The 27425-nt window shown below is 32.0% G+C and overlaps 1 protein-coding gene across 2 annotated transcripts in view; it reads right to left on the bottom strand.

Annotated features, from left to right (window-relative positions):
* Nucleotides 1–2866: 2866 nt before the first annotated feature.
* LOC108915911 (four and a half LIM domains protein 2) overlaps nucleotides 2867–27425 on the bottom strand; it is a 43446-nt gene continuing 18887 nt past the window's right edge. Inside the window, exons 1-3 of one of the 2 annotated variants that reach the window (XM_018722093.2) lie at nucleotides 20790–21218; nucleotides 8891–9060; nucleotides 2867–4232 (exon numbers count right to left, since the gene is read on the bottom strand). In XM_018722093.2, coding sequence (XP_018577609.1) covers nucleotides 3888–4232; nucleotides 8891–9060; nucleotides 20790–20988 — 714 coding nt within the window. In that variant the 5' untranslated portion in view covers nucleotides 20989–21218 and the 3' untranslated portion in view covers nucleotides 2867–3887. Of the gene's footprint in view, nucleotides 4233–8890; nucleotides 9061–20789; nucleotides 21219–27425 lie in introns of those variants that run through there. The other variant, XM_023454033.1, reaches the window with a different exon arrangement.

Here is a 27425-nt window from a genome sequence, read left to right as displayed (position 1 = left end):
CATAGCCCATAGTGGAGAGGGATATTCTAATATCTGCCATGAGAGTCATTGAAGCAGAGGACCGGCTTAGGTTAGAATGTCACCACCTTCCTCTCGAGAGAGCAGTAGCGGTAGGAAGATGATATGTTCTCCAGTATACTATACTTATGGATCTCGGGTGGGAGTTGAGTATTCAGTAGCAGGAATATACGTGGAACATAGGAAAATTTTTCAATAGGTAGATAAACCACAGTCTTTTCACTATTTTGATGGTGGAAGTAAAGAGGAGGTAAGGAACTGTGTAGAGATGATTTTTATCTGCAAATCTAGGATGCTGAGCCTTGATCTAAAAGCGCTAAACCAAATAGTGGGGGTCATTGTAAACTTAGTAGGCATTTAAGCTTAATTGAAGAGGTTCCTTTTTGCCTGAAATATGGGGATTTGAGGCACTGCACAGTTTTTGGGAGGTTGAGGTGTAAAGGTTTTGGTACCGAAGAGTTGCAAGGGGATGAGGTGAGGAACCTGCTATGGATCAAAATCTGGGGCGTTCAGAAGGACGTGAGGTAGGTTTGAGGAGAGTTAAAGGCAGCCGGAGGATAGGTGATGTGACGGCGGGGCAAGCAAATTGCCAAGCTAAGGCCACCCCAATCTTCTATTACTGCCGCAGGTATTTCAGCTCAGTGGAAATGGTATGATAACAATTATTTTTTGTCCGTGTTTTCGTTGAAAAAAAAATTATAGATTTCAAAAATGATGAAAGCTAGAAATTAACTAAAATTTTAGACATGAAAATTCATAAAAAAAATTTTTTTTGCATTAATCGAGTCACTAATGCACATGGTTGCGAATATATACGGTTTGAGCAGCCTGATCCAATTTAACTATTCAAGCGAATTAATCCGTCTGGAGCAGTTTGAGCCCTATAAATTTTTAGCGAATATATACGTCTGGAGCAGTGAAAGGGTTAAGAATATGAGGCCAAATGTGTAGTACATGAAATTGTTTTTTTTTTTAATTTCGGGCGTTTCATATGGCTACATGTACTATGAACATACTCGGAAGGTACCGTCAAACGGGTTTAAGTCGACTAGTAGGGGTAAAGTCAACCAACCGCGCGCAGCCAAATATATTTTGGGCTGTGATCAGACTGCTGCGTTATGACATTGTTGTAATGTGTGAAGGGGTTTGCACTTATGTCTGTTGTGTTGAGAAGTGTGAAAGTTCGGCAAAATAAAAAGTAGGAACTCAGAAAATAATTAACAATTATAAAACTTAAATTTAGCATGATATGAAACATACAAAATCGTTTGGTTTCACATGCAAGGTAGTACACAATACTGGTTCTGCATGCTAGTGTTCTTATAGTTTGGTTATTTGTGAACAGATATCAATAAGAAAATAATAATGTTTTCATCATGTTGAAAAAATGTGGCAACTAATATCAAAAATTGTACTTTTGCGGGGTAAAGTCGATCATTTTCATTACAAATTTAAATGTTTGTCGATTCGTTTGGTAAAAACTAAAGGCCTTCTTTGCGTCAAGTACCTTAATAGCAGTGGCGTATCATTATTATTTTCTTAGGGGACAAGGTGACAAATGTCACACTTAATAGAGGTGAATCGTTTATTGCAAATGCCTCGAAACTATAAAAAGAAACTTGGAGCATCTGGAAAAAAAAATTATGACGAAAATAATCTCCGAACAGAAATAGTCAACTGTTTAGCTATTAGTCAACTTTTATCCAAAGTTTTTATGTTATTCTTTTTAGTTAAGTTTAAAAGAAAGTTCTTATTTTGATTTATATTATCCCTGAGAATGTTTTTTATTTTATTTGAGCTATAAACTGAAGGTTGTGTGAGAAGGACTTATAATAAAGGATATTTTTATACTTCTAAAGGTTTTTTCCATAAAAAAATACGCAAATAATTTTTTTTTATATTTTTTTAAATATTTCGTGATCGACTTTACCCATTCTTACGGGAAAAGTTGATTTTCGATGTTTCTAAGTAAGTGATCGCCTTTACCTGACAAATGAGAGGTAAAGTCGATCACATTTCAAATAAAAAATAATGCAGATATTGCACACAAAAAAAACTTAATCTGGCTTATCATACGAAAGATTGTCTACAGAATCTACATTATTTAAAAAAAAAAAAATAATGTAAGTAATTGAGGGTAATTTCAAAACCATTATTTTTTATCGACTTAACCTTGTTTGACGGTACCGTGTACTTTCTTCCCTATTGATTTATAACTTCTCTAATATACTCATAGATGTTGTTAGGGAGTATGCGTGTACAATTCAAGCAAAATTCATGTCTAAAACTCATTTTAAAACTTTAAACGCGTCTTTCTCGAAACACGCTTTTTGAAAAGGGCACGCACCATAACTCCGACAATTTTCAATATTTTCTTTTGAAATTTTAACCATATATTTTAAAACAACATTTTGAAGAGAAATACATACGGATTTTTCGATAAGTTAATTTAAACAATTGTTATAAACAAATAACAGCCCTGTTTTCGTCAAAAGTTTAACGTTTTACTTCAAACACTTGCCAATTTTACAAAAAACAATATTTTTACAATCTCGTACATGTTTCTCTAGCTATACTCATGTAGATTAAGAGCAATTTTTTTTTTCTGTTCCACCTTGAAGTTTGGTACTAGTTCTAGTGCGTGCCGTGGAACGCCTCGACGGCAACATGCTTCAGAAGTGCCGCCATTTTGAAATATATTTTAAAGAAAACAATTTTCTGTACACTTAATACAGTTTTTTTCTATTACCTTTCTTTCTATTAAAAAAAAAATTGTTAAAAACACGCTATTTTTAGGCCGTCACAGTTAAGCCTCCATTTGGGTCGCTAGGGAAAATAAGAACGTATGTAGTTTTTTAACGAATTTATTAAGGAATAAAATATAACAATGTCCCTAAAGCAAAGCCCTGCATTTGATTTAAAAAGCATAACAATTTGTAACATTCCAAAAACAGTTACAACATATGTATAGGTAGGATTAAAATGTACATAAAATATTAAGTTCTAAACAAGTATTAATAACAATTTCGTTAATATAATTGTATTGTAAGCTTTACATGATAATAAAAATTACGTCTGCAACAATATCTCGTAAATCTAAATTAAAATGTAATAACTAAATTTCTAAACTACTGAAATAGCACCAAAATTGCTCTTTTTCATAAATGCTATGAAAGCTGTATACATATTATCTACAACAAGAGTAATGCGTTATACATAAAAAATTGTCATAAATCAAATACGATAATTATTATAACAATATTTTCCATAAATATGTTTAAATCTAGCTCTTAATACATACGTATATTTATATAACACTTAGTATATGATATTGTAATAATAAGGCAACTTTTTCCCGATAAATGTTTAATTTAGAACATTAAGATTTAATTTTAGAATGCAACCACTGATAATACGTTCCTTTTTTACTTTAAATTTAACGTCGGAAAGCATAAAGCAAAATAGTAATTCTCTATTTTAAAAAATAAATAAGCTTCTATAAGAAATTATGGCTTGATATAAATAGAAAAATAACTTTAACAAAAGATATAAATGATTACATGTTACTTATCATACATAAAACATCAAAATTTAAATAAATATACACATATCGAAATTTTGATGTTACATCTTTTTTTTTAAGGGTTTTTTTGTTTGTTTTTTTTTAAGGTGTAACGTGTGTTTGTGTGCGTGTGTGTTTGTGTGTATGTAGTAGTGTGGTACATTTTAAAAAAATAATTTATATAGTTTGCTTGTTTGATTCCATATCAAAACATTATTTATAAAACAACCGTCTGGCATTGTATAAATTATTCGACTTTTTAAATGTTGGTAATAAATACTTACTAAGAACATTTGAAAATTCTAATTTACATTAACTTCTGCTTGGCGCACTCGGGACAGATGATGTCCTCGTTGTCGGTGATGAAGCCGCGGCCCACCAGGCTGGTGCGGCAGGAGGCGCAGAAGAAGCAATCGTTGTGCCAGTGGCGGTCCTCGAAGGAGATGAACTTGGTGCCTCCGATGCCGGTGATGGGCTTGTTGCAGGCCGTGCAGCGCTTGGCGAAGAGTTCGCCGAAGCATTCGGCGCAGAAGGGCTTCTCGTCGCGGCTGGTGAAACGCTCTCCCGCTAGACTCTTCTGGCAGTGTGTACAGGTGAAGCACTCCCTGTGCCAGGGCTCGTTCTTGTATGTCACGCCTCCGCTGGTGATAACCTGAAGAGGAAAAAAAAAACGTTTATGCATGCGATGTAACTTCAAATCAGTCTTGCTAGTTTGATAACATTGAAATAATTCAATAGGACTCTTCAAAATCCTTTATATTCCTTCAAACTTTTGATCAAGTACAATGAAATTCGCCTTCGCGGACCTCTCTTACGCGGACACCTCCCTTGGACGGACAGTTCCTCATGGTCCCAATCGACTCTCATATAATTTGCATTGTTAACTCTCTCTTGGACGGACATTCTCTTGAACGAACGCGGACGCAAGAAAATATTCTAAACAGACAAAAAACAAAATAAAAAGGAAAAAGTTAAAAATTGCTTCCGTAAAGTAGGATTTAACTATGAAAATATGCAAAATGAAGATCAGTTAACTGAGGATATTACATCTGATCCAAAAATAAGCATTTGTTGGAACTGACTGATAATGAAAACCTTAATTATTTTTTAAACCTAGATGAAAAATTGTAGGTATGTTGAAAATCCAGATTCAGGACTAGAAATTGAAAATCCAGTTGAAATACAAGAATTTTCCGAAGATTCTGATGTCGATGAGGTTCCAGTATCAACAGAGGCTATTTCAAATTATGGTGAAGCTATTATACTAACCGATCAGCTTAAACATTTTGCCGAAGATCACGGAGATACAGAGTCTTTGGAGCTTCTTTCCAAATTAGAAATACGATTTCTGAACGCCATTTAAAGAAAAAGAGACAAACAACAATACATGAATTTTTGCGTCATTAAAGTGACATTTCATTTCATTTTATATATTACTATATTCTATTATATTTTGTATGTATTTTGTAAGGTAACAAATCCTTATTTTTTCCATAAGTTTTAAGTTTTTTTTTTTTCATTTTAAAAACATTTGCATACATATACGTTTTAAATGTCCCAATTTATTTAATTACGGTTTTCATAAAAAAAAACGATTTTTTTCTTTCGTATTTCTTTTACGCGGACACCTCTTTTGAAGCAACACTTTCAGTCGGTCCCGTTGGTGTCCGCCCAGAGATTTCACTGTACTGCAATCTACTACCATTTTGGGGCAAAATCCCTGCTAAATATAAGTTTGAATTTTCAATACAATATTAGGCTATTAATTTTCACATATTTTCATTCATTAAGCAATATTTTTATCTGTAAAACTGCAACAATTAAATTTTAAGTTTTTTTATGTAAATGGAAAAACCGCCATTTTGGGCAAACAAGAACATTGATTGCGGTACTTGATCAATCTAAGGACTTCAGTCCTATTTAAACTTCCTAAATATTTCTCTACTGTACCTGTATGAAGTATAATATTGTTTGTTTATATTTTGCTGGACAGAATAATAATCCTTAACTTAAAACCATATTAAATATATACAGGGTGATTCACTTTTTATGATCAGGACTTTAACCATCGATAGATCTCGTCAAAGTAATGTTATTTTGAAGTATACACTTTTTCTTCCAAAGAGATATAAGATCTTGAAAAAAAATATATTTTTTGGTTTTTATTTATTTATTTTTTTTAAACTATGAAAGCTATTTGTTTTATATTTAGTATGCAGTGTATGAATGAAAAGCTCTATCGATCATAGGGGCTTTGATTACCCCTATTTTTAATATAATTTCTACGCCACTGGAAATTTTTCAAAATGAATATATTTTTTTTACGTTACAGTTTATTCTACAGCAAAAGGTCGCTTACTATTTTTAAATGAAATGCTTGTTTGTTGAGAAAAATGGCTTCTTATGGATTCATTACATATGAAATGGTTAAGTTTTTCAAACAAAATAATACAGAATAAAATATTTCATATTGAGAAACAAACTTAACTTCATCCCAAATGTACGCATATTTTCCTTTAATTTTCAATTTAAAAATTAATTTTCCTCAAAAGTAAGTACGAATCTTTCAAACCTACAAATGTACCAATTACTGATCAAAATCCTTTATATTGAAGCAAATCAACACTGCTTGACATTTATTTAGAATAGGATTGTGTCAGACAGACACTGATGATCAGCGCGCTGACGTTTTTTTTCTTTACATGAGCCGCTAATAAAACAGTTGCAAAATAAATTATAGTATATTTACGACTTATAAGACAACAGAGGCTTAAACTTAAAAACTGACAGATACTCCTGCGCAATTGTGATTTTTCGTGTGGTGAATTTACGTAAAAATATACCTTAAACATAACGATATGATTAAACTACACAAGGTATGAACTCACGTTGACCAAAATCAGCGTATTGTCTGTCAGTACAATAAAAAAGTTTTCCTAGTACTGTTGCCAGTTACCTAGACAAACTCGATATTGTAATACCAGCAGTCATCAGCGTTTATATGAAATGATAGCCGCTGACGGTCAACACGTTGATTTTCATCGGTATGGGCTAGCTCTAGATATCATCTGCATGCCAATGCGCGATAAATTGTCGATCAAAACTTGTTGCCGTTTGCAAACCTAGACATGCTGGACCTTGTTTTATTAGTTCGCTGATCGTCAGCATCCGTTTGAAACGCTGATGATCAAGATCCCTAGCCATCAGCGCCTGTGTGAAACGGGTTTTAGCCTTTCATTTATATTTAATTAAAAGAATTAAAGAAAAAATAAAATAAAGTCAACACATGGTATATTTACAAATTCTCGCAATTTACATTTTCATTAATAAATTTTAGTATTGAATATATTTTACCACTTTTTGAACAGAACGATCGAAAATGAAACAATGATGAAATACATATTACAAGGTACTTTAGTAAAAAAATTTAAAATGTCTTGAAAATGTCCTTTTTTGTCTGAAATCAAATTTGACAGACAATCTACTCAGTTTTACAATTCTTGAGTTGCAGCGCGCCAAATATGATTTTTTAAAATCAAATTTTTACATATTTTCCAAAAAACATATTGCAATGAATTTTGTTACAGGTAAGTTTTTGAAAGACCTAAATATGTCATTATTGTTAGTTTTTGATCATCCATTAGAGACTACTATAGTAGGATCGTATTCGATGCAAAGTAGAGCAAAAAGTTGTCGGTCTTTTATCAAAGGAAAATCGTGTCATCATTTTTAGGAGGCGTAAGATAAATAATTTCTAATTTAAAATGAAATTCAATGTAAAATATGAAATACTGCTGCATACGCATTGTGTTCTGGTAGTAGCTGTAGTCGCCCAGGTGCATCGAGTGTACGAACTGGTCGGTTATACGTCAAATACTAACCTGGCGAGCTTTGCCGTCAATTAGAGAGCGCTTCCAAAAAACAAGTAAACAACAGTGGCGCGTACAGAGGTAAAATGTAGTACATATGTGGAATTTAGGAAACAAATTGGATTTATAATAAATTACATTTAAAATAAATAGTTTATGAGAATAAAGGAATTTTTGTAGGAACAAGGGTGCCAGACCTGAACTGATCCCCTCGTCCCTTCATAATGTATAAAGAAATTATTCAATTTGTAAAACCCTTAAAAGCGTACTTCATTGGTTGCCTTGACAGGCAATGATTTATTACTTTGCATCGAATATGATCCTACTATAGCTACTATTTTTCCCAGTAACATTTTAAGAAATAACTGATTTAGAGTTAGTTTTTTACAATGTATGTCGTAAGGTAACATTTCATTTTACATAAAAAAGTACCTTTGTATCACAAAGTATCACAATATCGGACTGTTTTTGCGAAAAACGAATTAACTGTCAAAGGCAACCAGCTATCTATCCATTCCTTATGTAAAGGGTGGTCATACGAAAATTTCCTCTTCTTTTTCTTCGTTATTATTCGAGATACGAAGAAAAATATATATGATTCAAAAAATACATATATCAGAAAGACAATTGAATGTAACTTTTTCGAGTTATAGGCCTAACTTACATTTTTTAAACGGAACCTGTGTATATACATATATTGAGTTTGGGGCTGTTAATTGCGTTTTTCTCAAAAACTGTGCGTTTTCAGCAATTTTAACAGAAGTATATTTTTTTGGGTAAAGTGAATTTTATATTGTAAGATGACATATACTGTACCACATCTATAACCTTGAAAAAGTTATTTCATAAAATGTCACTGATAGAGGTAGTGACTAGCGACCTGTAGCAGATAGTCAAAAACTAATAACGCTGGCGTAATTGGCACTTTCAACAACTCCTATATGAAATTCTAATGCCTCAAAAACAAAATACTACATATAAGCACATAGTCCATAAAAAAAATCGTCTTATTATTTGGTGTTCCACCCCCCACTAATATTTTATGCATTAATTTTAGCAACATCCGAATATAAAAGTTATAGGAGGATGCGTCATTAAAAAAATAGCGTGTATATTCAATATTTTTATCGTGTTTGTTCAATATGAGTATGAATTTCTTGGTAATTACTGTCATGTCATAATAATATTTGGCATTGTAGTAAAATTATTGTTGTTAAAATAGAAACATTATTTAAAAAACAGCTTCATGTCAAGGCTAACTTTATTATACTACTTAAATGTAATCTGGGCTTACTTGTTATTGTACTGGTAATCTTGCTGTCTTTTTTAAACTATATTTTTATGTTAAATTTCAGTTTTTACATACAATTGGTAAAAATTGAAATAATTGACTAAGGAACAAACAGTATCTAAATGAAACTAAAGTTTTTTTAATATTTACCTTGTTGCACTTAATGCAGCGCGTAGCGAATTTCTCTTCGTAACATTTGGCGCAGTAGATTTCCTGTTCCCGTGGAATAAAGCTCTGGGTGCCAATTGGAACTTTGCAAACACAACAGCAGAAACACTTCTCGTGCCACTGCCTTGTCTTGTATTCCATTTTCTTGGTACCTGAGGACAAAATGTTTAATTATTAAAAGAACATAGTACCAGAAATGAAAATAATTCAAGATTGTTGAATAGTTAACTAAATTCATTAACGAGTGATTTTGTGATTTATACGTATCTAGAGTTATAACTACTATTTAATAGCGGAAGTAACGAAGTGGCTTTAAAGGCAATTTTAGGAGTAGTTTGTATGATTTAGAGTGAGTCTACAATACTAATACCAATACTCCATATGAGAAAAAAGTAAATTGAACGTTTTGGTAACTGCATAAAAACCGACAAAGTATTTTCTCGTCCAATGAGGCATTTGTAGTTTATTATCTACACGTATCCTAAGTTACAATGTCTTTGATTTGTCACGGCCTGTTAGTTGGGATATTTTTAATAGACTTTTAGAAGGATTTATAGTTCAATTCTACTTTTACCATTGCTACTTTTTTTATAACGATCCATGAAAATGTCATATGTGCTTTATCAAACGAGTTACAGGGACAAAAATGCGAAGAAAAACGTATTTTTATTTGTGACAGCCCAGTACGACACTTAACATTTTTTGTTCGTTAGGAGTTAAATTATCTGCTGACACGAATTCCAGTTCATATTTCAATTACTTTTACTACTTCAAGGGAAAAGTTTTGGCTGTTGTGGACCTAAGAAGCGCCGTACCTGCTGTTACCTGTGACAAGCCACCCATCAAATGGCGTGACTGAAGAAGTTATGGCTCAGTTGAATATATATTTAGTCATCTGCACCGTTTATCTTTTTATTTTATCGATGTATGTACATTTTTCTACAATAGATCTTAGCTTGTGAAAAATCAGTTGGTAAAACTTCAGGGAATTTGCTTAAATCACAAAAAATTAGGGAAAGTCTTTTATACACAAAACGAAACAAATTTATTTTGGGAAAAATCCTCGGAACAGGTCGATTTTTAATTTAAAAAAATACATATTTTAGCATAAAGGCGATTTTCAACCGTCATTTGTTTTCGAGTAATGCCGTAATCGGCATTTTTTTAAATAGCAACCCCTATTTTATTTTTCTTGATTCTGAAAGATCGTTTCATTATCGATCCGACAGTATTAAAATGTTGCCATCTTACATAGGAAAGTTTTCGAGTAAATGACGATTGAATGTTAGAAAACGTGAATTTTATTCATTAAAAAAATTACAATTCCCATGTCAAGCATATACAATTCATTAAGTTTTCTACCTAAATTAAGTGTTCGAATTGCCACCCACCGACTTCTTGACAATACGCAAGTCTGTGTAGAAATTCTTCTTGCTCATTTTGAATTATTTCTGGGGTAACTCTGTGTATTTCATCTATAATATAATTTTGGAGTTCTTCTAAATTATGTGGTCTATTAACGTACATTTTGGACTTCAAGTAGCACCATAAGAAATAGTTCAGGCGTGTAAGCTCTGGGAATCTCGCGGGCCATTCTATCAGTCCTCGTCTGCCGATACACCTCCTAGGAAAACAATTGTCCAGAAAATCTCGAACAGGGCGCGCATAGTGTGGAGGTGCACCGTCTTGCTGAAACCATGTGGTGTCATCAGGAATATCAGGGTCACTATCGTTAGGAAAAATTACTGCAAGCGCTGGAACAAGGTCAAAAACTCTAAATATGTTTGTCCTGTAAGGGTTCAAGAAAGGCCTTACTATTCTGTTGTCAACTATTCCAGCCCACACATTTAATTTCTGTGGGTGTTGGGTATGTGTCTCTGCCATCCAATGAGAATTTTCCCTACTCCAATACCTGCAAGTTTGACGGTTCACTGTACCATTGAGACAAAACGTGGCCTCGTCCGAAAAAAGTATTTGCCGGTGTAAATCTCTATTTATTTGACATAAATCCATTATAATTTCACAAAAGTGTAAGCGGCGGTCGGGTTCGTCTTCACTGAGTTCTTGCACAAGTTGAATTTTGTAGGGATGATATTTTTCCTTCCTCAGGATACATAGCACTGTGGTCTGATTAACTTCATTGTTTAATGCAACTAATCTTGAAGTATTATGAGGATTATCTACCACACTTATCAAAATGTTCTGTTTGTGATCTTCACTAACGCTTGGGCGTCCAGGTTTTGGAATATCTACAACATTGCCAGTTTCTCTAAATTTAGATCCTATTTTACTGACTGTTGATTGGCTGATACGGCGATCTGGATGTTTCTCATTAAATAAATCTCAAACTTCCTGCTGCGTTCTAGTCTTATCCCCGCATCCAATAAGAATTAAAATTTCAATTCTTTGTGTGATAGTTAAATGTGCCATAATACTTTAAATGCAACAACAATTTTTATATCGCTTACAATACTTAGAGTCTGTCGGTATGACAGTGATACTTTGTAAGGATTTACACCTTACGTGATCCATAAAAAACTTCAGGCATTTCGAAAAACTAAATTTGATAACGTTTTTGCTTTATTTTAATTGATTTGGGTTTTCTAACATTCAATTGTCATTTAATCGAAAACTTTCCTATGTAAGATGGCAACATTTTAATACTGTCGGATCGACAATGAAACGATCTTTCAGAATCAAGAAAAAAAATAGGGAGTTGCTATTTAAAAAAATGTCGATGACGTCATTACTCGAAAACAAATGACGGTTGAAAATCGCCTTTTATGCTAAAATATGTATTTTTTAAATTAAAAATCGACCTGTTCGAGGATTTTTCCCAAAAAAAGTTTGTTTCGTTTTTACTGAATTTATTCCATACTTGAAGCGCGTACGGTACCTAATTCAATTAGATCTGAATTTTTTTAAAATTTTTCTCACGGAAATTAGTTCCATCTGCTCTCAGTTTATTAAAACTACTCTCTTTCATATAGTAATTTTTTATTCTTACAACACGAGTTCTACTTTTTTCATTGTTCTTTGCGATTTCTTGTCAAACTTAGAGGAAAACTGAGATTACCATTTTCAGCAACTCCAAATACGTAGATACTTTTGGATGTCTCTACCTAGATTTTAGGATTTTGATATTTCCAAAACTTTTTCTTTTTTTTGAGATTTTTAAAGCTCATGAACATTTTTACTAAAAAAATTTTTGACCATGTCCATGTCCATAAATTCATTCCTAAAATCGGTTTTTAGCTACAGTTTGAGATCGTAACGAAACATTAGTTAATATTTTATCACGCCAAGAAAATAACATTTGCCGTAAAGAAAAATTATATTTTGGAAAAAATAACAATTTTCTATTTAAATTCGTCTCAATTTTCTTCGCATATCTACTCGTGTTATAATTATTTATTCACATAGAGTAACATGTCTTTGAACTTGATTTTTAACAAATAATTGCTGTAAATTTCCTTATTCCTTATTCAGCATATTAAAATTACATAATGATGGCAAGCAAACGCAAAAAAACTGTTTACCAACACATAATTTTCCCCGGTAACAGCAACTGAGTCATATTTATTTATAATTTTTGCTCGATTAGCTCAACCTGACTTATCTCAATGTCACAGACTAATTAAATAATTTCTCTAAAGGCACCACGTTTTATATTACTATTAGTATATTCGAAGTGCCGCTCTTCCGTACAGGTAAAAAAACATCACCTGAAATTTCCTAAATATAGACAGATATAATCGTTACTTAGCCGACTGCAAATAGTTGAATGCAACATGCAAGAACAACTGACATCTGCCACAATTTGGGTCAAGTCCAATTTTAAAATATTGATGTCGGTATTGTGGCGTAGGCGCCTCAACTTTTCGCTTGGCACTGGCAGCTCATATTGCAAAAATAGAAAATTATCTACATTCTTTATTACCCTCTATAATTGCCCACAGAAGGGCAATGTAGTTAAATTCAACCTCATTTTTCATTTAACCGATTATCTCTGAGTTTTGTTATTCTTTTAACACTCGTTCCCCATTCTGCTGACAAAATTAGGTGTTATGCAATATGATTATTGTACTTTTATGTCTTTATGTCAATAGTAAGTCGTTAATGCTTATTTACTTTCCAATTAATAGCTACTTTGACAATGAAGTCTGTTTATTTCCATAATAACTCTGCTCTCACACATGTTTATGGCTTCAATGACACGTAAGAAATTAGAAACCATGTTCCAATTGTCATTTTAAGACTATCAGGAAAGCTAATTCAAATTAATTTCAGAAATATTAATAAATTCTAATCAAATGAAGGTATAGTACGTTTTGAAATGGTGTGGACAAATATTCAGGGAAATTATGCCACTTGTTTGTATAATTTGTTGTATTTTTCTAGAATAAATATAAGTGTCATATTTCAATACAATATTGAGGCTTTCTGTACCTCACAATACCTGCCTCCAACATTTGTACTATATTTATTGTGCAGCAAACTTCTGCCATGTATTTGGCATGATAGTTAATCGATTGTCGACATTTTTGTCAATTAAATTTCTTCGATACGCGCCTGTAATATTCGTACATAACTTAATGAAAGAAGTGAAAAGGACCTTCAAATTCTTGGAATATTAAGAAGGTAACATGTAACTTAGAACAGTGCTGATACAAAATGTTTAAACTTAGCTTTTATTGAACTTTATGTCTAGGTAATGTTATGAAATATGAAAGAATACATACAATTGGTTATAATCACCTTCACTACGTTTTCAAGTGATCTGTATAATTTGCTTTGAGATGTCTAATTATCTAAAAATAAAAGACTGTTCAAATTGTGCTATCGAAAAAACACACGCCCTGGTATACTGAACTCATTAAACTACCTTGACACCTTGAAAGAAATGAACTTCTATTCATTTTCTTAACAGCAATATATTTAAAGTCGAGGTTTTTAATAGATTTCTATTTCTTACTAATGGCGGCGAAACATCAACTACTTCAAATTTTAGTAATCCCACAATTCGCGTCATTGTACATGTGTGCCTCTGATCCGAAGCTTCGCATCGATCAATTTATTCCATACGTATAGAACGCGTTTTTATGGCAGTCAGAAGCATTGTGTATCGTGAGCATAGAGCGGCACACGCCTTCACCAAGCAGATTTAGCCTATTTCTGCTACTACAACGCATACTGCCGCTTACTAACATAATATTGAATCTATACTATCATAGACTGTTTATGTATTTGATTGTCGGAACAAAGTTTCCCGTGTCTATTATTATTATTAATACAAAAACCTGGCATACTGAAATTATTAAATATGTAATGCAATATTTCAAGAAATATCTTGTATTCAACACGTAAAAATAGCCACGATAGAAAGATCTTACTATTTCTGCATGTGACTTAGGATTGCATGAAGTGGCAATGAAATGAATTATAAAGCTAACAATAAAACATGCAACATTTTTTTAAACGTTCCAATTTATTTAACAAATTTTAAGTTGGTATTTCACGTAAAGAGAGGCATTTATATTAATAATTAGGTACACATTGTTATAATGAACATAATTCGTGAGAAAGACGTTAACCTTATTAAGAGGTGAAACGATTTCCGAATGAATAAATTGCAATTTACAATAAAAGAACATTAAATTGTTTGTAATATAAAAAAACACAAGGAGTTTTTTATACGATATTACCTCATTATTATGTTATGTCGGATGACTAGGCTACTCCTTAGGTCAGCGCATTTCCTAGTCAGAAGAAATTTGAAAGAAATTGCAGCAGGAATATTAAAGAGAATATGAAAGTATCATGTATTCAAGACACATCTGTGCTGTTCGGTTCAAGGAAACTATTTACATACAAACTTAATTTGTTGTTCAAGTTTATAGCTGTCATTGTTCGATTTTCAAAAAGGTAATTAGGTACCAAGTACAAATATTCATCTACAAATTCTGCAAGTAGGCCGCTTTTACGTCATATTTAACAATTACTAATGAGCGCAAAGCTATAGGTCGACTCAGTATATTGAGGCTTGACACGTACAAACAATAGAATCGTTTTAATAAGTGAAGTATAATGTGTAAGAAGCTCAAATTTCACCAAAGCCCAAAATTTTCACCAATGGTTTCAAATCCAACCGCTGGAATTGTTCAAACAGCTAAAAACCGATCCAGACATACCTAGTCAAAGCAGATGACTTTCAGAGAACATGATGCTGCTCCAAATTTTCTAGTAAAATAGCACGAAATCCACAAATATCGGGCCACTACCAACGTACGATATGATGAACATAAATACAAAAACCTAACCACATTCAACAGCAGGCCAACATAGCATCAGGAATCACTCAAATTCAAAAAGACCGAAAGCATGAAATAACCTCGAATGTCCACCTCGAGAATTGGCGTATCCATCAAGAGATGTGATCGAACGTCCACTGTCTACAGTTAATTAATAAAGGCAACATTCCTGACCAGTACAAAGCGCGTATTTCTGTATTCACTTATTTCATTATATCTATTCTACTACATGTAACCAACCCGTAGGATCAATTAATTATACAAAATAAATATTTTACTATATATTACAAAATTGTTATAAATCTCTCAGATTTCATTACAGTTATGTGCGACAGCAAAGACAGTGAAATGACACCAAAGTGTAAATCAAAAATGTAGAAAGCAGTAAAAAACAAAACCAGCGCAAAAAAGGTTCAGTCGGAACTTCAGTGAAAAATGTCATTGAGAAGAGGTCAAGTAAGTTATAAATAAGGACAACAGAGCTTGTTGTATTGATTAAATGACAATTTTAGAAACTTTCATTGCATAGATTTCCGGGCTGGTTGCCACCTTGTAGGTTTCTAACATTTTAAGAGATATTTTCAGAGATTCTTGTGAAGAATGGAAACAGCAAAAAAATTAAACCTCAGGAATTGATAAGTGCCTCAAAATTTAAAAACTGATTAAATTATCTCGTTTATTATCAATGCCGTTATCACTTACTATGTTACCGACTTGTTTGACATGATCAATGCCCTTGGGTTATTATAACTTCCTTTATTTTGACAATAAATCTGTCTCGATGCCTAGAAACGACCTATATATCTTGTACATACCCACCGGCCAATTCTTTAATGACCGCTACGTTATAAACAATCAATTAATTAGCGTTTAACGACGCGTTTTGTACACTTTCCGCCAATTATAATCTAGAACGTCTACCTATAAGTCGCAAAAATTATCGACATGGGACTGTGACGCTTTTGCCGGTAAGGTGTATGTTAATACATGTCCAATTAGCTATTATCCAAATTTGTAGCAAATGTGGGTTTTCGAATTGAAAAAAAGAGGTCAATGTTGCAGACACGCCATTATATTAATACAGATAGAGGCTGTTCAATTCTTTGTTGCGATACCGATGCATAAAATTAATCTGATTTCTTGCTCGAAGGCAGGTGGAAAATTGCCACTCCCACATGATTTAATTCGTTCAATTGGTACCCACAGTTATTCGCGATATCTAAATTATGACACTATTGTAAATTTTAACAACAGATTTAAGGTAGGACTGAAACATTTTCAACCTACGGTAATTTTTGAATATACTTAATTATTCTAAAAAGAAAGAAAAACAGCAGGCTGCTCACAAATCTATTCTTTATACAGGATGCAATGAAGGAACACAAACGGTTATCTTGATAATAATGAGCCCAAAATATGATAAGTGGATCTAATACAACCTTAGTTCAGTTGTATTTCAAAGAAATAATATTTCCAAATTGCTGGTAAAACGAGTAATTTTCGAGTTATTATTATTTTTAGTCTAAAATACAGTTGAATAAAAAGGAAACAAAACTGTTTGTTTAACAAAAATATTTATTGAAACTGTAATCCTTGAAAATAAAAAAAAAACACTGGCGTAGAAATGTAAAATTTTCTAAGGGGTAGTAAGGGGCAAATGTCTACGCTATTGAACTTTCCGAATTGTTGATGATTTCATTGCTTTAGAATTATTGACAATTTATTCAGCTGTGGATAATTCTATTTTAGACTAAAAAAATAATATATCCAAAATGATTTATCCCCACCCCAAGTATCAAACGTATCTACAAACAATATTTGTACATTTGTTTTCCAAAAATTTTAATAACCCGCAACTTGCAAATAAAGCAACTGTGGACTAATATTAACAAGGTAGCATTTGAACTTCTCAATTTTAAATACAGAATGTTTTTTAAAAGTTCTACAGTATTTGCGACTAAACAAACACATGCAATTTTAGGTGTCATTTTAATCAATAACAGAAACATGCGTTTTAAAAATACGTAGGTATTATAAATAGTTATACAGTAATCGTTACAACGCGCACTCTAAATCAATAACAAATGGACTTTTAATGAGAATATATCACGCTCCTGGAAATATATATGAAGTGGTGACCTATTGCTTTTGTTCTCGAATTTTGACCTCCCCAGCTTATCACAATATGAAAACAAATTGCTTTTAAAAAATGTTATGTAGATACTTTCATGAACAATAATAAATAAACTCTTTGTCCTTGGTCTTATAGGGTCAACTAGAAAATTTTAAAACATCTGTTTCCTTGACTAATGGCGAACATATTTGCACAAACGTAATTCTTCGAAGTATGAAAAATAATTTTATTTTGTTTCTACAAAATATAACTATTAACTATAAACTATTATGATTATATTTGCATATGCTAGTTAAATGCTACTGCATAAAATATTGTTTTGTTTATTTAATAAGTTTATGAGTTTTTTCCAGTTTTTCCATATATCGGTCTGCGGTTAAAACAGTGTATCTACAGAATTACGAGTTACTTAAATAAATTAAAAACGAAACATATTAATACTTATTGCGATTATTTATATTAGAAACAGTAGAAATAATGTTAAAAATTATAAATAAATATGTGACGATGTATCGATTTAAAGGTGTAAAGGCCGTTAATACGTCCCTAAACCTAGTGACGAAATTTTAGGAGAATGTTAAGTCAGAATAAATAAAATGAAAACTAATCACTTCTGTTCCCGAGATATACACGGAAACCTTTCGTTTATATTTTCTATAACACCGTAAACGAGTCACGGAAAAATAGTAAAGTATTTTATGAAAACCTAACCTCAAATGTTTTTATGTGACAATAACCTTAGGAACCCCTATTTCTACGGAACTGTGTTTACTCAGATTTATTATAGTTATGTATGGACATGCGTATTTTAGGTCTCCAAGTCTACTGTAATGTTATAGTAAGAAAACTGATATAGTAAGTGTCAATTTAACATCTAGTATCTCGAAAATAGAACTGATCAGGAAAAAAAAATATTTATCTTTTGTATTAATTTGATAAGTTAAGTTAAAATTATGCTACTAAATTTAGAGACACCTTATTGTATGTTAAATAAAAATTAACGGTCAAATATTTACTATTAAATAGACCTTATAAACACGCATTTTATTTGGAACCTACTACTTGCTTTAGGAAACAAGTCTTTATAAACTATAGTAATTTTTTTTATATGCCCTCAAAATGCTATCGTATGAATATCTATTAATTTTTACATAGAATATTTAAGAATATTACAGTTCCTGTTATATTTTTCTTAATTTTAATTTTATTATTGTATTGTTTGTTTGTTTATTCCTTTCCTGAATTTTGCATTCAAAACGCTGTAGGCCAAATCAAGGTCTAGAGGCGGCTTATACAATTTTTTAAACGATATCCTTTAAAAAAAATCATAGTGTGCTTACGACTTGCAATTTTGGGGGATTTGTATTTTTCAAATGTGTTACTTAGGTATTTTTCTCATTATACATATTTATTACCACCTGTTCTACATACAGGGTGTCATATCATAGATTCGGTCAAAGTTTATTTTTATGAAACTAATTTTGCCTAATAGTCCAATCCGTATCTGTTTTAAAAATAGGTTGTATGGATGTTTCATATAGTAACGCTAATTTTTGTTGGAAATAGTTCTAAATATTATGTAAAATGATAATTGCGATATGCGCCCGCTGAAAAAGTTGTGTATAATTGTTAGCGCAAGAAAAATTTTTTTTTAAAAAGGTGCATTTTTCTCATTTCTTTCAAAGGAAAAAAAGTTGTTTTTTTCATGAATTTATTTCGAACTTTGACTTTAGAGCAGCCATGCATATAAAAAGTATGGTTCATGATATGCAGAAATTTTTTCATAGAAATCGGCCGGGTAGATTTCGCACAATTCAATTGTCAATTAAGAAAATACAGAATTATATTTATTTTTCAATTCTTTCTCACGGTACAACCAATGATTATTTTGAGCTCCCAATTTTTATACATATCCTTTGGAGTCTCAACTATCAATCCCCATTTAAAAATGTTCGATTTTATCCATTTTAGCAACAATTACAATTTTTCCAAAATTTCTTCGAAAAAATACTTATAAACATTAGAGCTGGAACAACCGTATTTGCATATTCTTCAAATGTAATTTATAGGATCAAATAGAGGAAGGATTGATGAATTGACTGATTGATGAATGAACACTTTTGATGTGGACACGATGAATCGTCATCGAGATATGAAAGATCAAAATTGAAGTGAGTTTACGGAAAACAACGTACCTACTGTACAACAACAATCAAAAATGATTTTGATTGTTTGACGTAAAGACTTTATAACTATGAAAATTTGTTTAAATCGGAAATGTATTTCAACTGTTCCGATGCAAAAAAGATTGATACATTTCATACCGACTGGACTATAACTAAAACTCTCGCAAAATGGAAAAAAGTAGACAAATAAAGAATATGTACATCACTATATCACGCTTGTTAGTTTTTCGAAAATCAATATGTTTTTGTTTTCAGAAGCGAGAATGACGTTTTTAATTTGTTTTGAGAGTTTAAATTTGTTTGTTTATCTTCTTCTATAGCAACGATGCTGATGTTGCTTACTCGTATTATTACTTACTTCTTTTAATATTTGTAGCCAAATTCACAGAGTAAATGTCAACGTCATTACCGCCTACTAGATAAATTACAGTTCGACAAAATTTCTACCCAATGCCAATCATACCATGTAATTAATTTTAAATAAATTTTTTGCTCAGATATCGTTAATTTTAGGAAAAAATTACAAAAGACCTTTTTTGTTTAAAATTAATCAGGCTATCTGAAATAAATTTTTAAATGGCAAGATATTAATAAGAAAGTTACGTATGATACAAGTGGTTTTTTCTACCTCTTACAACAGTAGGGGAAAAATCAACAAATTGTTGACTGAGAGCCTTCTCGATAGCAGAAAACGCCTACTTAATTTCATTTCTGTCACTTTTTTGGAACTTATTTCGGATAAATACTTTTTTGACACCCTCTTTAAGCGGTTGTATCTTCACAGATGTTCAAATGAGATTTTTTATATGAAAGACCCACCTTATTTTTGTAACAGGGAATCGCCCCCTGAATTTTTTCGCACTTATTTATTGACACCCTGTATTATTAATTTTTTCGACGAAAAGTTATATTTTAATACTTTAATTCTGGTCAATAAACTATGTTGAATAAACAATTCTATTTTTTGTTTACATAGCAAGATAGCAAGGTTCCCTATAATTTATGTAATTATTAATTGCAATGAAACTAGAAAATACAACACGCACAAAAATCTGTATTAAATATAGCGATTTTTTTTAAATAGTGTTACTTATTGAATTCGTCCTTGTTATAGAAGCCAATCGGCTTAAAAATTTATCATTCACATATCTCAGTCGCGACTACTCAACACATGTTTACAAAATCAAGGATCGCAACCACCACCTGTCAACTAATCGACATTATAACAGAAAAAACGCCCTCCAACCAACCTAAAGGCAAACTGGTAGGATCTCCCTGTAGGCAAAGCTCCCCTAAGCTGCACTTGAAGCCCTTCTTCTCCCCTGGCAGCTCCATGGACAGGATGGCCACATCCTCGTTCCGCTCCTTCGCGCGCTTTATCCTGTCCTCCCCCACAGTCTTCGTCTGCAGGTTCATCCTCTTGAACTGATCACTCATAACTCCCGCCATAGTTTCCGCAAAATAAAACACCGTTTCCCGATTGTCAGGACGTCCGCTTCACATTTGTTTGTTTACACGCACAGGCCACTGGATGGTAATTGCCACCGACGAGGTACGACTTCGGCTGTCAATGATTGAGAGCGGTTTGAGTCATCGCGCGCTCGTCCAAAGAACGAAATGTGAACTAAGAGATCCGTACCAGCTTCACCAAATCGCGGGATAGCGTACACAAGGCTGTGCGGCGAGCCGAGAGCTACCTACACGGGGCTTCGCAGGAGAAATTGGATAAAAATTAATCAACCTGCGACATGTGACGACGGGGATATTTGCTCTGTTGGCGGCTCGCGTTACATCAAGGAAGTCAGAGGCGGAACGCGTTTAATCTAACAGAAAATGGCTTTACTAAATTTGGGCACATTCTGGTGTGTAACAGCATACATACATATTATCCGTTTATAATGGTTTTGTACGTTGTTGGCCTTGGGAAACGTAGAAACTTTCTATAATGCTACACTAGAGTGAAGCGACCACGTGTTATAAAAATCCAGGCACAAAGGAGACAAATCGGGAACATGTTTCTGATGTACTCGCTCTTGCACTAGCCTATAATAGGTTTTTTCGATCATTGTAGTACATTTCCTGTCTGCGGTCACAATTTTGGTTCAATCTCTGAATTATATGACCGTTTTCCCAAGCGTGTTAGGGAAGTTTTTAATTCTTAAATCCTCTAATGTAATATTTATGGGTCAGAGGTTTCTCTAACATATTTTTTATTGAATTCACAAGTTATGCTATAAATGCAATCTTTTTATTTTGAACATTTGCGCGGGTTTTCAACAAAAACATTCGTAAAGTACGAGTTGGCAAGAAATTGTTCTATTATGTTTGTTACCTATTATCTTTATTTTTTGCGTATTTTGCCACCTCCATACCAAAAAATATCACACTGAAAAAAAAACAGACAAATACAAAATAAAAAACACATCATTTAATATCGCGCACTTTAAGAAGGTCAACGTTTCGAAAACCCACTGTTTTCGTCTTCTGAACTTTTTTTGACTTTTCGTTTTAATATCATTGACAGTTTAAATTAAAGCTATTGCACGGAAAGTCAAAAAGAGTTCAAAAGACGAAAACAGTGGATTTTCGAAAAGTTAACGACCTTTTGATGTGCGCGATATTAAGTGATATATTTTTGTATTTGTTTGCTTTTTTCAGTGTTTCTATTTGGCGCGTTTATTTTACTATTTTTTTTTTAATTTATTCACGGGTGGTAAAATAACCAAAAAGAAAGAAAAAATCTAAAGCTATGCCAGAAATAAATAAATTTGCGGGTACACATGTTCGCAAGTGACCCATTTTTAAGTACAACGTCAATAGCGCCATCCTGGCGCCCGGACGCACCAGGGTTCCCGGAAGACGACCCCGGCAGATTGGCGCGAAGGATCAGGTACTTCTGCGAGCGACTCCACAGTCCACACCACAAGGAGATACTCTCCTGCAAACACTCGAACCGACAACACGTCTTTTTTCACAAGCTTAGTTTTCAGTAAAAATACTTTATTTGTACCGTTGAGAGAGCGTTTTATTTTTGCTGTACAGTGAAAGCAACCCTCAAGTCTGATTTCTCTATATTGTCTTACATCTTTACAATCAATATTCTTAAAAACTATGCCAATAAGATTCCCAAAGTGTTCATTATTTATTAGTGCATTTTTATGAATCCAATTCATTGTTAAAGATTTTATCTTCCGAGGAAATCAATTTGGCTCTATTCAAAGATATTTACTTTTCTTTATAACAATATGAAAGTTAGAATTAAAATGTGCATATCTATTAGTGTAATAATAAAAAATCCAGAAAATCAGTGGTGTAGCAACTGGCCCTCGTCGGAAAATTAAAAAGTAATATTTATTTTTTAATTTTAATGATTATATTCAGTGGCGGCTGGTGCGAGGGGCTTTGGGGCGCCGCTCTCCCTTGAGACTTTCATAGTAAAAAAAATTAATTTCAAATTTACAATATTATCTACATAATTAAATAGATTAGTTTTATGAAACACATTAAAAAGGAAATGTTAAATTTGTAATGTGCAGTCAATTTAGCTCGACTTGCAAATTTTTTTTGCAAAACTCTGAATCGTGGGCTCCTCGTAGGTCGCCATCTGCATCTGTAAAGTAAAGTATTTACAGTGGTGGTCATGGTTACCGTCACAAAGCAGGAAAAGACGGAGTGAGAGTAGCGCATATTTACTATTCCCTTTGTTTAGTCCGACGTAACCAAATAATAGCTATTCACCTCTCTTTTTTTTTAATAAACGCAATGTTATGGAAATCAAGAGCTGCCACTGATTATGTTACATTTACATTCGTGAAACAGGTAGCTTTAATGTAATTGTAGATATCTTGAACTATATAATAAATGTATTTTCGATTAAAAACAATTTCAAAAATGATAAAATTAGAAATCAAATAAATTTCGAATTTCCAAAATAGAGGCATTGAAATTTTGGGGTACTTAATGTACCACCACTGGTAGATGTAATTGTATACAAATTCAATGAATTCTTATCTTTGCTTACAATTAGTTAAGTTATCAGTCTAAGTAATAAATTTACATTAAACAGATTTCGAGATATTTGCATAAATGTGACATGTTTCCATGTTTCAAAGACATTAATACTCCACGGAGTTGTTAGACAAGTGAACGTTTTTCTTTAAAATACTCTAATGGATTAACCTCCTTTATTTTCGAAACGTAATTTAGGATCACCCTGTGTAAGCTAAACCAATAGTAACATTTTAACAATTTAACATTTACTTTAGAAATTATAAACGCCACAATTGAAATGTCGACATAAAATTTGCAAAATATTCAATCGATTTAAAAAAATAATCTAATTGTTAATGTTAAATATTTTTGACCATCTTTCCAAAAATTTGTCACATTTTCAATGATTAAGAAATATTGCCACATTTATATTATATGCGAAACAAATGATAAATTGCATTTACCATTTAAATTAATGTCATAGTGTCATTATATGTATATATAATTGCTTCATTAAAATGAACTTGGCTGAAACGCTCTGAACTTGACATTACAATTAGTAGTAGAATATTTCAAAATACATATGTTGCTAACACAGACATATGTATTTTTTAATAAGCCTTCCGTTTTTGATTTCCATAATGATGCTATTATAAAGAATGTTTTTACTGAATTCATTCATTTTGAATTTATTGTTTTTAGTAAAACCCTTTTTACATTTGTTTTTTTGGTACATATACTAGTTTAAATGGATTGCCCGAGAAACTAAGGACGATAGAACTGATTTAAATTTATATATCAGCCCGTTTTAACAACATTTTACATGTTTGACACTTTAGTCCAAACCGAGTTGAAGTTTGAGGAGAGACTTTGCTTAAAAAATAACGAAGTTTTAAACATTTATTAGATCAAAAATTGTTAAATGTAAAACGTATTTAGCTAATAAACTCATACCATCCAATTGCCTTTCGTTAAAGTTAAAACTATGTCGGTGTGAAAACAAACGACATACCGAAATATACTAATACTCTCTTAGCTTTTTGACTTTTCCGGATTCATTCCAAAACGGTATTGAGCTCATCTCTTGCATAATTTAACATTTTTATGCGCGTTTCAGTGGGATTCACCGCCTCTGTCTTCAAATATTATTAAAATCCTGCCGTATATATTACAAACATTCTATAAACAAGAAAAACCTTCACATTTTAATACATTAACAAACATTTACAAAGGCTATCCGGCTCAAATCACGAATAATCGAGGCAAACCTTATATTTATCCCTTGTTTACGACCACCACTGTTTTTAATCCTATTAAAAGGATGAAAAAAAAAACATCTCTCGAGAGCAAAGGCGCATATCCGGAAAAATTAATTAACTGAATTGACGTCGGGCGGTGGTATCCTTTATTTTATTTTTATCGTTTCGTTCATACCTTGAACTTCATCACCTCATACCGTTTTTTCCATAAAACAGGGTTACAAAGTTCGTCGGGGTATTGTCCTGTTTATCGCTATGACCACATTCATGATTACACATTTTTATTTACTATTTATCCTTGACAATATTTTTTTTTTACGACAGAAACGCTAAATTTCCTCTCGATAATGCCACACTGATTACCGAAACATGTGGAAAGTCCCTTGGTTTTGTGTACTTTCTTAATCTTTTCATTTAACGTTTAAATATTTTTAAAAAGTATTATAAACTCCTTTTACTTGGTTTGTCTTTAACGGGACTTTCTTTTAAGTTAACTGACTAGTTTCTAAAGTATAATGTTCATGTTTCAAAAGACATTTGTATACATAGATAAATGCCAACTTTAAATATATAAATGAATTGTAAATCAAGGCTCATTGCGGTTTGGTACGGCACAGTGCTACCACTCTAGTTTATAGCTGTATACCCAAAACATTCCTTTTATATTCCTAAAAAGGATTATTAGCAATTTACATTCAGCAATGCACGCCGATTTAAAGTTTCTAAGGAATGACGTCACAAACGGCGGACGAAATTATTTTGATATCGAACTAATAAATATACAAGTTTATTACTCAAAAGCAATTTTACATGAAACAGATACGATATGTGACGCGGTTGTGACTCAGATTTGTTTAGCAAAATCGAGACACAACCTTGATTGTCAAAGATTAAGTGGTGTTAATACGTATTAATGCACAATCTGCTCGGTGGCCCGCAAACTTACCAAATTTGGGATATGTGTAGCTGGAAAAAAAAATTGCAAAGGGACCATACATGGCATAAAATTTCGCGAGTTTTTTTAGTATTTTGAACGTGTAAGACAAAATCTCAGTGAGATATCATATCCAAATTTAATTGGTTTTTTATCTAACATCGTTTCCATAACTGAATTCTATATCAAATGTTATACAGGGCACTTAAAAATATTGCCATTGCTTATTTCTTGAATCGTTTTGAGAGGAAAAATTCGAAACGGTTTAGTTTTCCAGATACAGAGTGTTTTTGAAAAATACGTGTACCTTTATTCGAAAATTGTGGGTTTAGGATAATTAACAAAAAAATTTTATCGACGTTTCGACTTTATATTTAGCCTTTTTCAAAGCAATTCCGTTATGAAAAGAATCTTATGTCAATATAGTGGAATAGCCTTGAGAAAGACTAATATAGCTGAAACGTAAACAAATATTATAAAAAAAAAGTTACTATCACAAATACAATACATATAAAATTTACGCAAATATCTCTGAAGATGTTTGACTTACAATTAGACTAATGAAACTAATAGGTATCTTAAGTAAAGGCAAAAATTCAAGGGATTTTTTTACAATCAAGAGTCAGTGGCGGATACAGTCAGATACAGGGACACGCTATCTCGTAATTTCGACGCCACTGACTATTTTGGCAATTGGATGAGTTTGGGGAAAAAAGATTTGTTCCATTTTATTCGAAGAATGTCACATCGTTGTCAAAAATTATAAAAATGTATTGGAGATATTTTTATTTTTTTTTTATTAGTGAAAATACCTCTCAAACAAATTCAACATTTCTACGCCAATAATTTTGTTCATATGTAAAAACGGAATTGTATCTAAAATCGTGTTTATTAGAAAAAAAAAATCCTATACCTCAATTTTTTCTGTGAAATGAATAATTTTAGTATCAGGGGGGTGTTTGTATAAAACAAATGTAGTCTTATCGCTGAATATTATTCTACAATGAAAGTTAATGCAAATCGTATAAGCAATTCCGCTAAAAACTCCTTATAGCAATTTTTATTTTATTTCAAAAATTTTATTTCAACTTGTGACGTACTAAACAGGGCGTTATTATTACAGAAAACTTATTTAAGTAACTCCTCTTTGTCTTTCTTTATCAAATAAAAGGAGGACAGTAGTATGATATTTTAGTTGATCCAAGAAATTACCTCCTGAAACTTCCTTAAATTATATCCTACACAGGATAAATCTTACATGTATACGCATATTCTAAGCAACCATAATTAATAGTTTTTTTTTGTGACAAAGAAATAAAAAAATTAAATTTAAAATATATGTGTATGTTTTTTAATAGAAAACTTCTTGGGAACCGCAAGTTATGTTTTCAATTATCAGTTTTCTGTTCTAAATTAACTACTTATAGTGTACTTATGACTTGTGGATGGGAAGATTATGATAACTTATCATATTTTTCAGTAAGTAAGCATCTATTTGTTAATTTCGATTTCTTTGGGGTAATTTAACTTATTCTCTTGTTAAACAGTGCATACGAATATAAACTTTGTAATAACTTTTAATTTGGGGAAATGCGGAAATAAATTTATTTTTTAATTACTCAGGGTTTTGTTTGTTATGAACTTAAAATTTGAGTATAACTGCATAATTTAATTTTAATTTGCCTGTTTTTGACGCATGACTC

The sequence above is a fragment of the Anoplophora glabripennis genome, unplaced genomic scaffold, assembly GCF_000390285.2.
Source record: "Anoplophora glabripennis isolate ALB-LARVAE unplaced genomic scaffold, Agla_2.0 scaffold36, whole genome shotgun sequence".
NCBI lineage: Eukaryota > Metazoa > Arthropoda > Insecta > Coleoptera > Cerambycidae > Anoplophora > Anoplophora glabripennis.
This window is presented reverse-complemented; position numbering and strand designations above follow the sequence as displayed.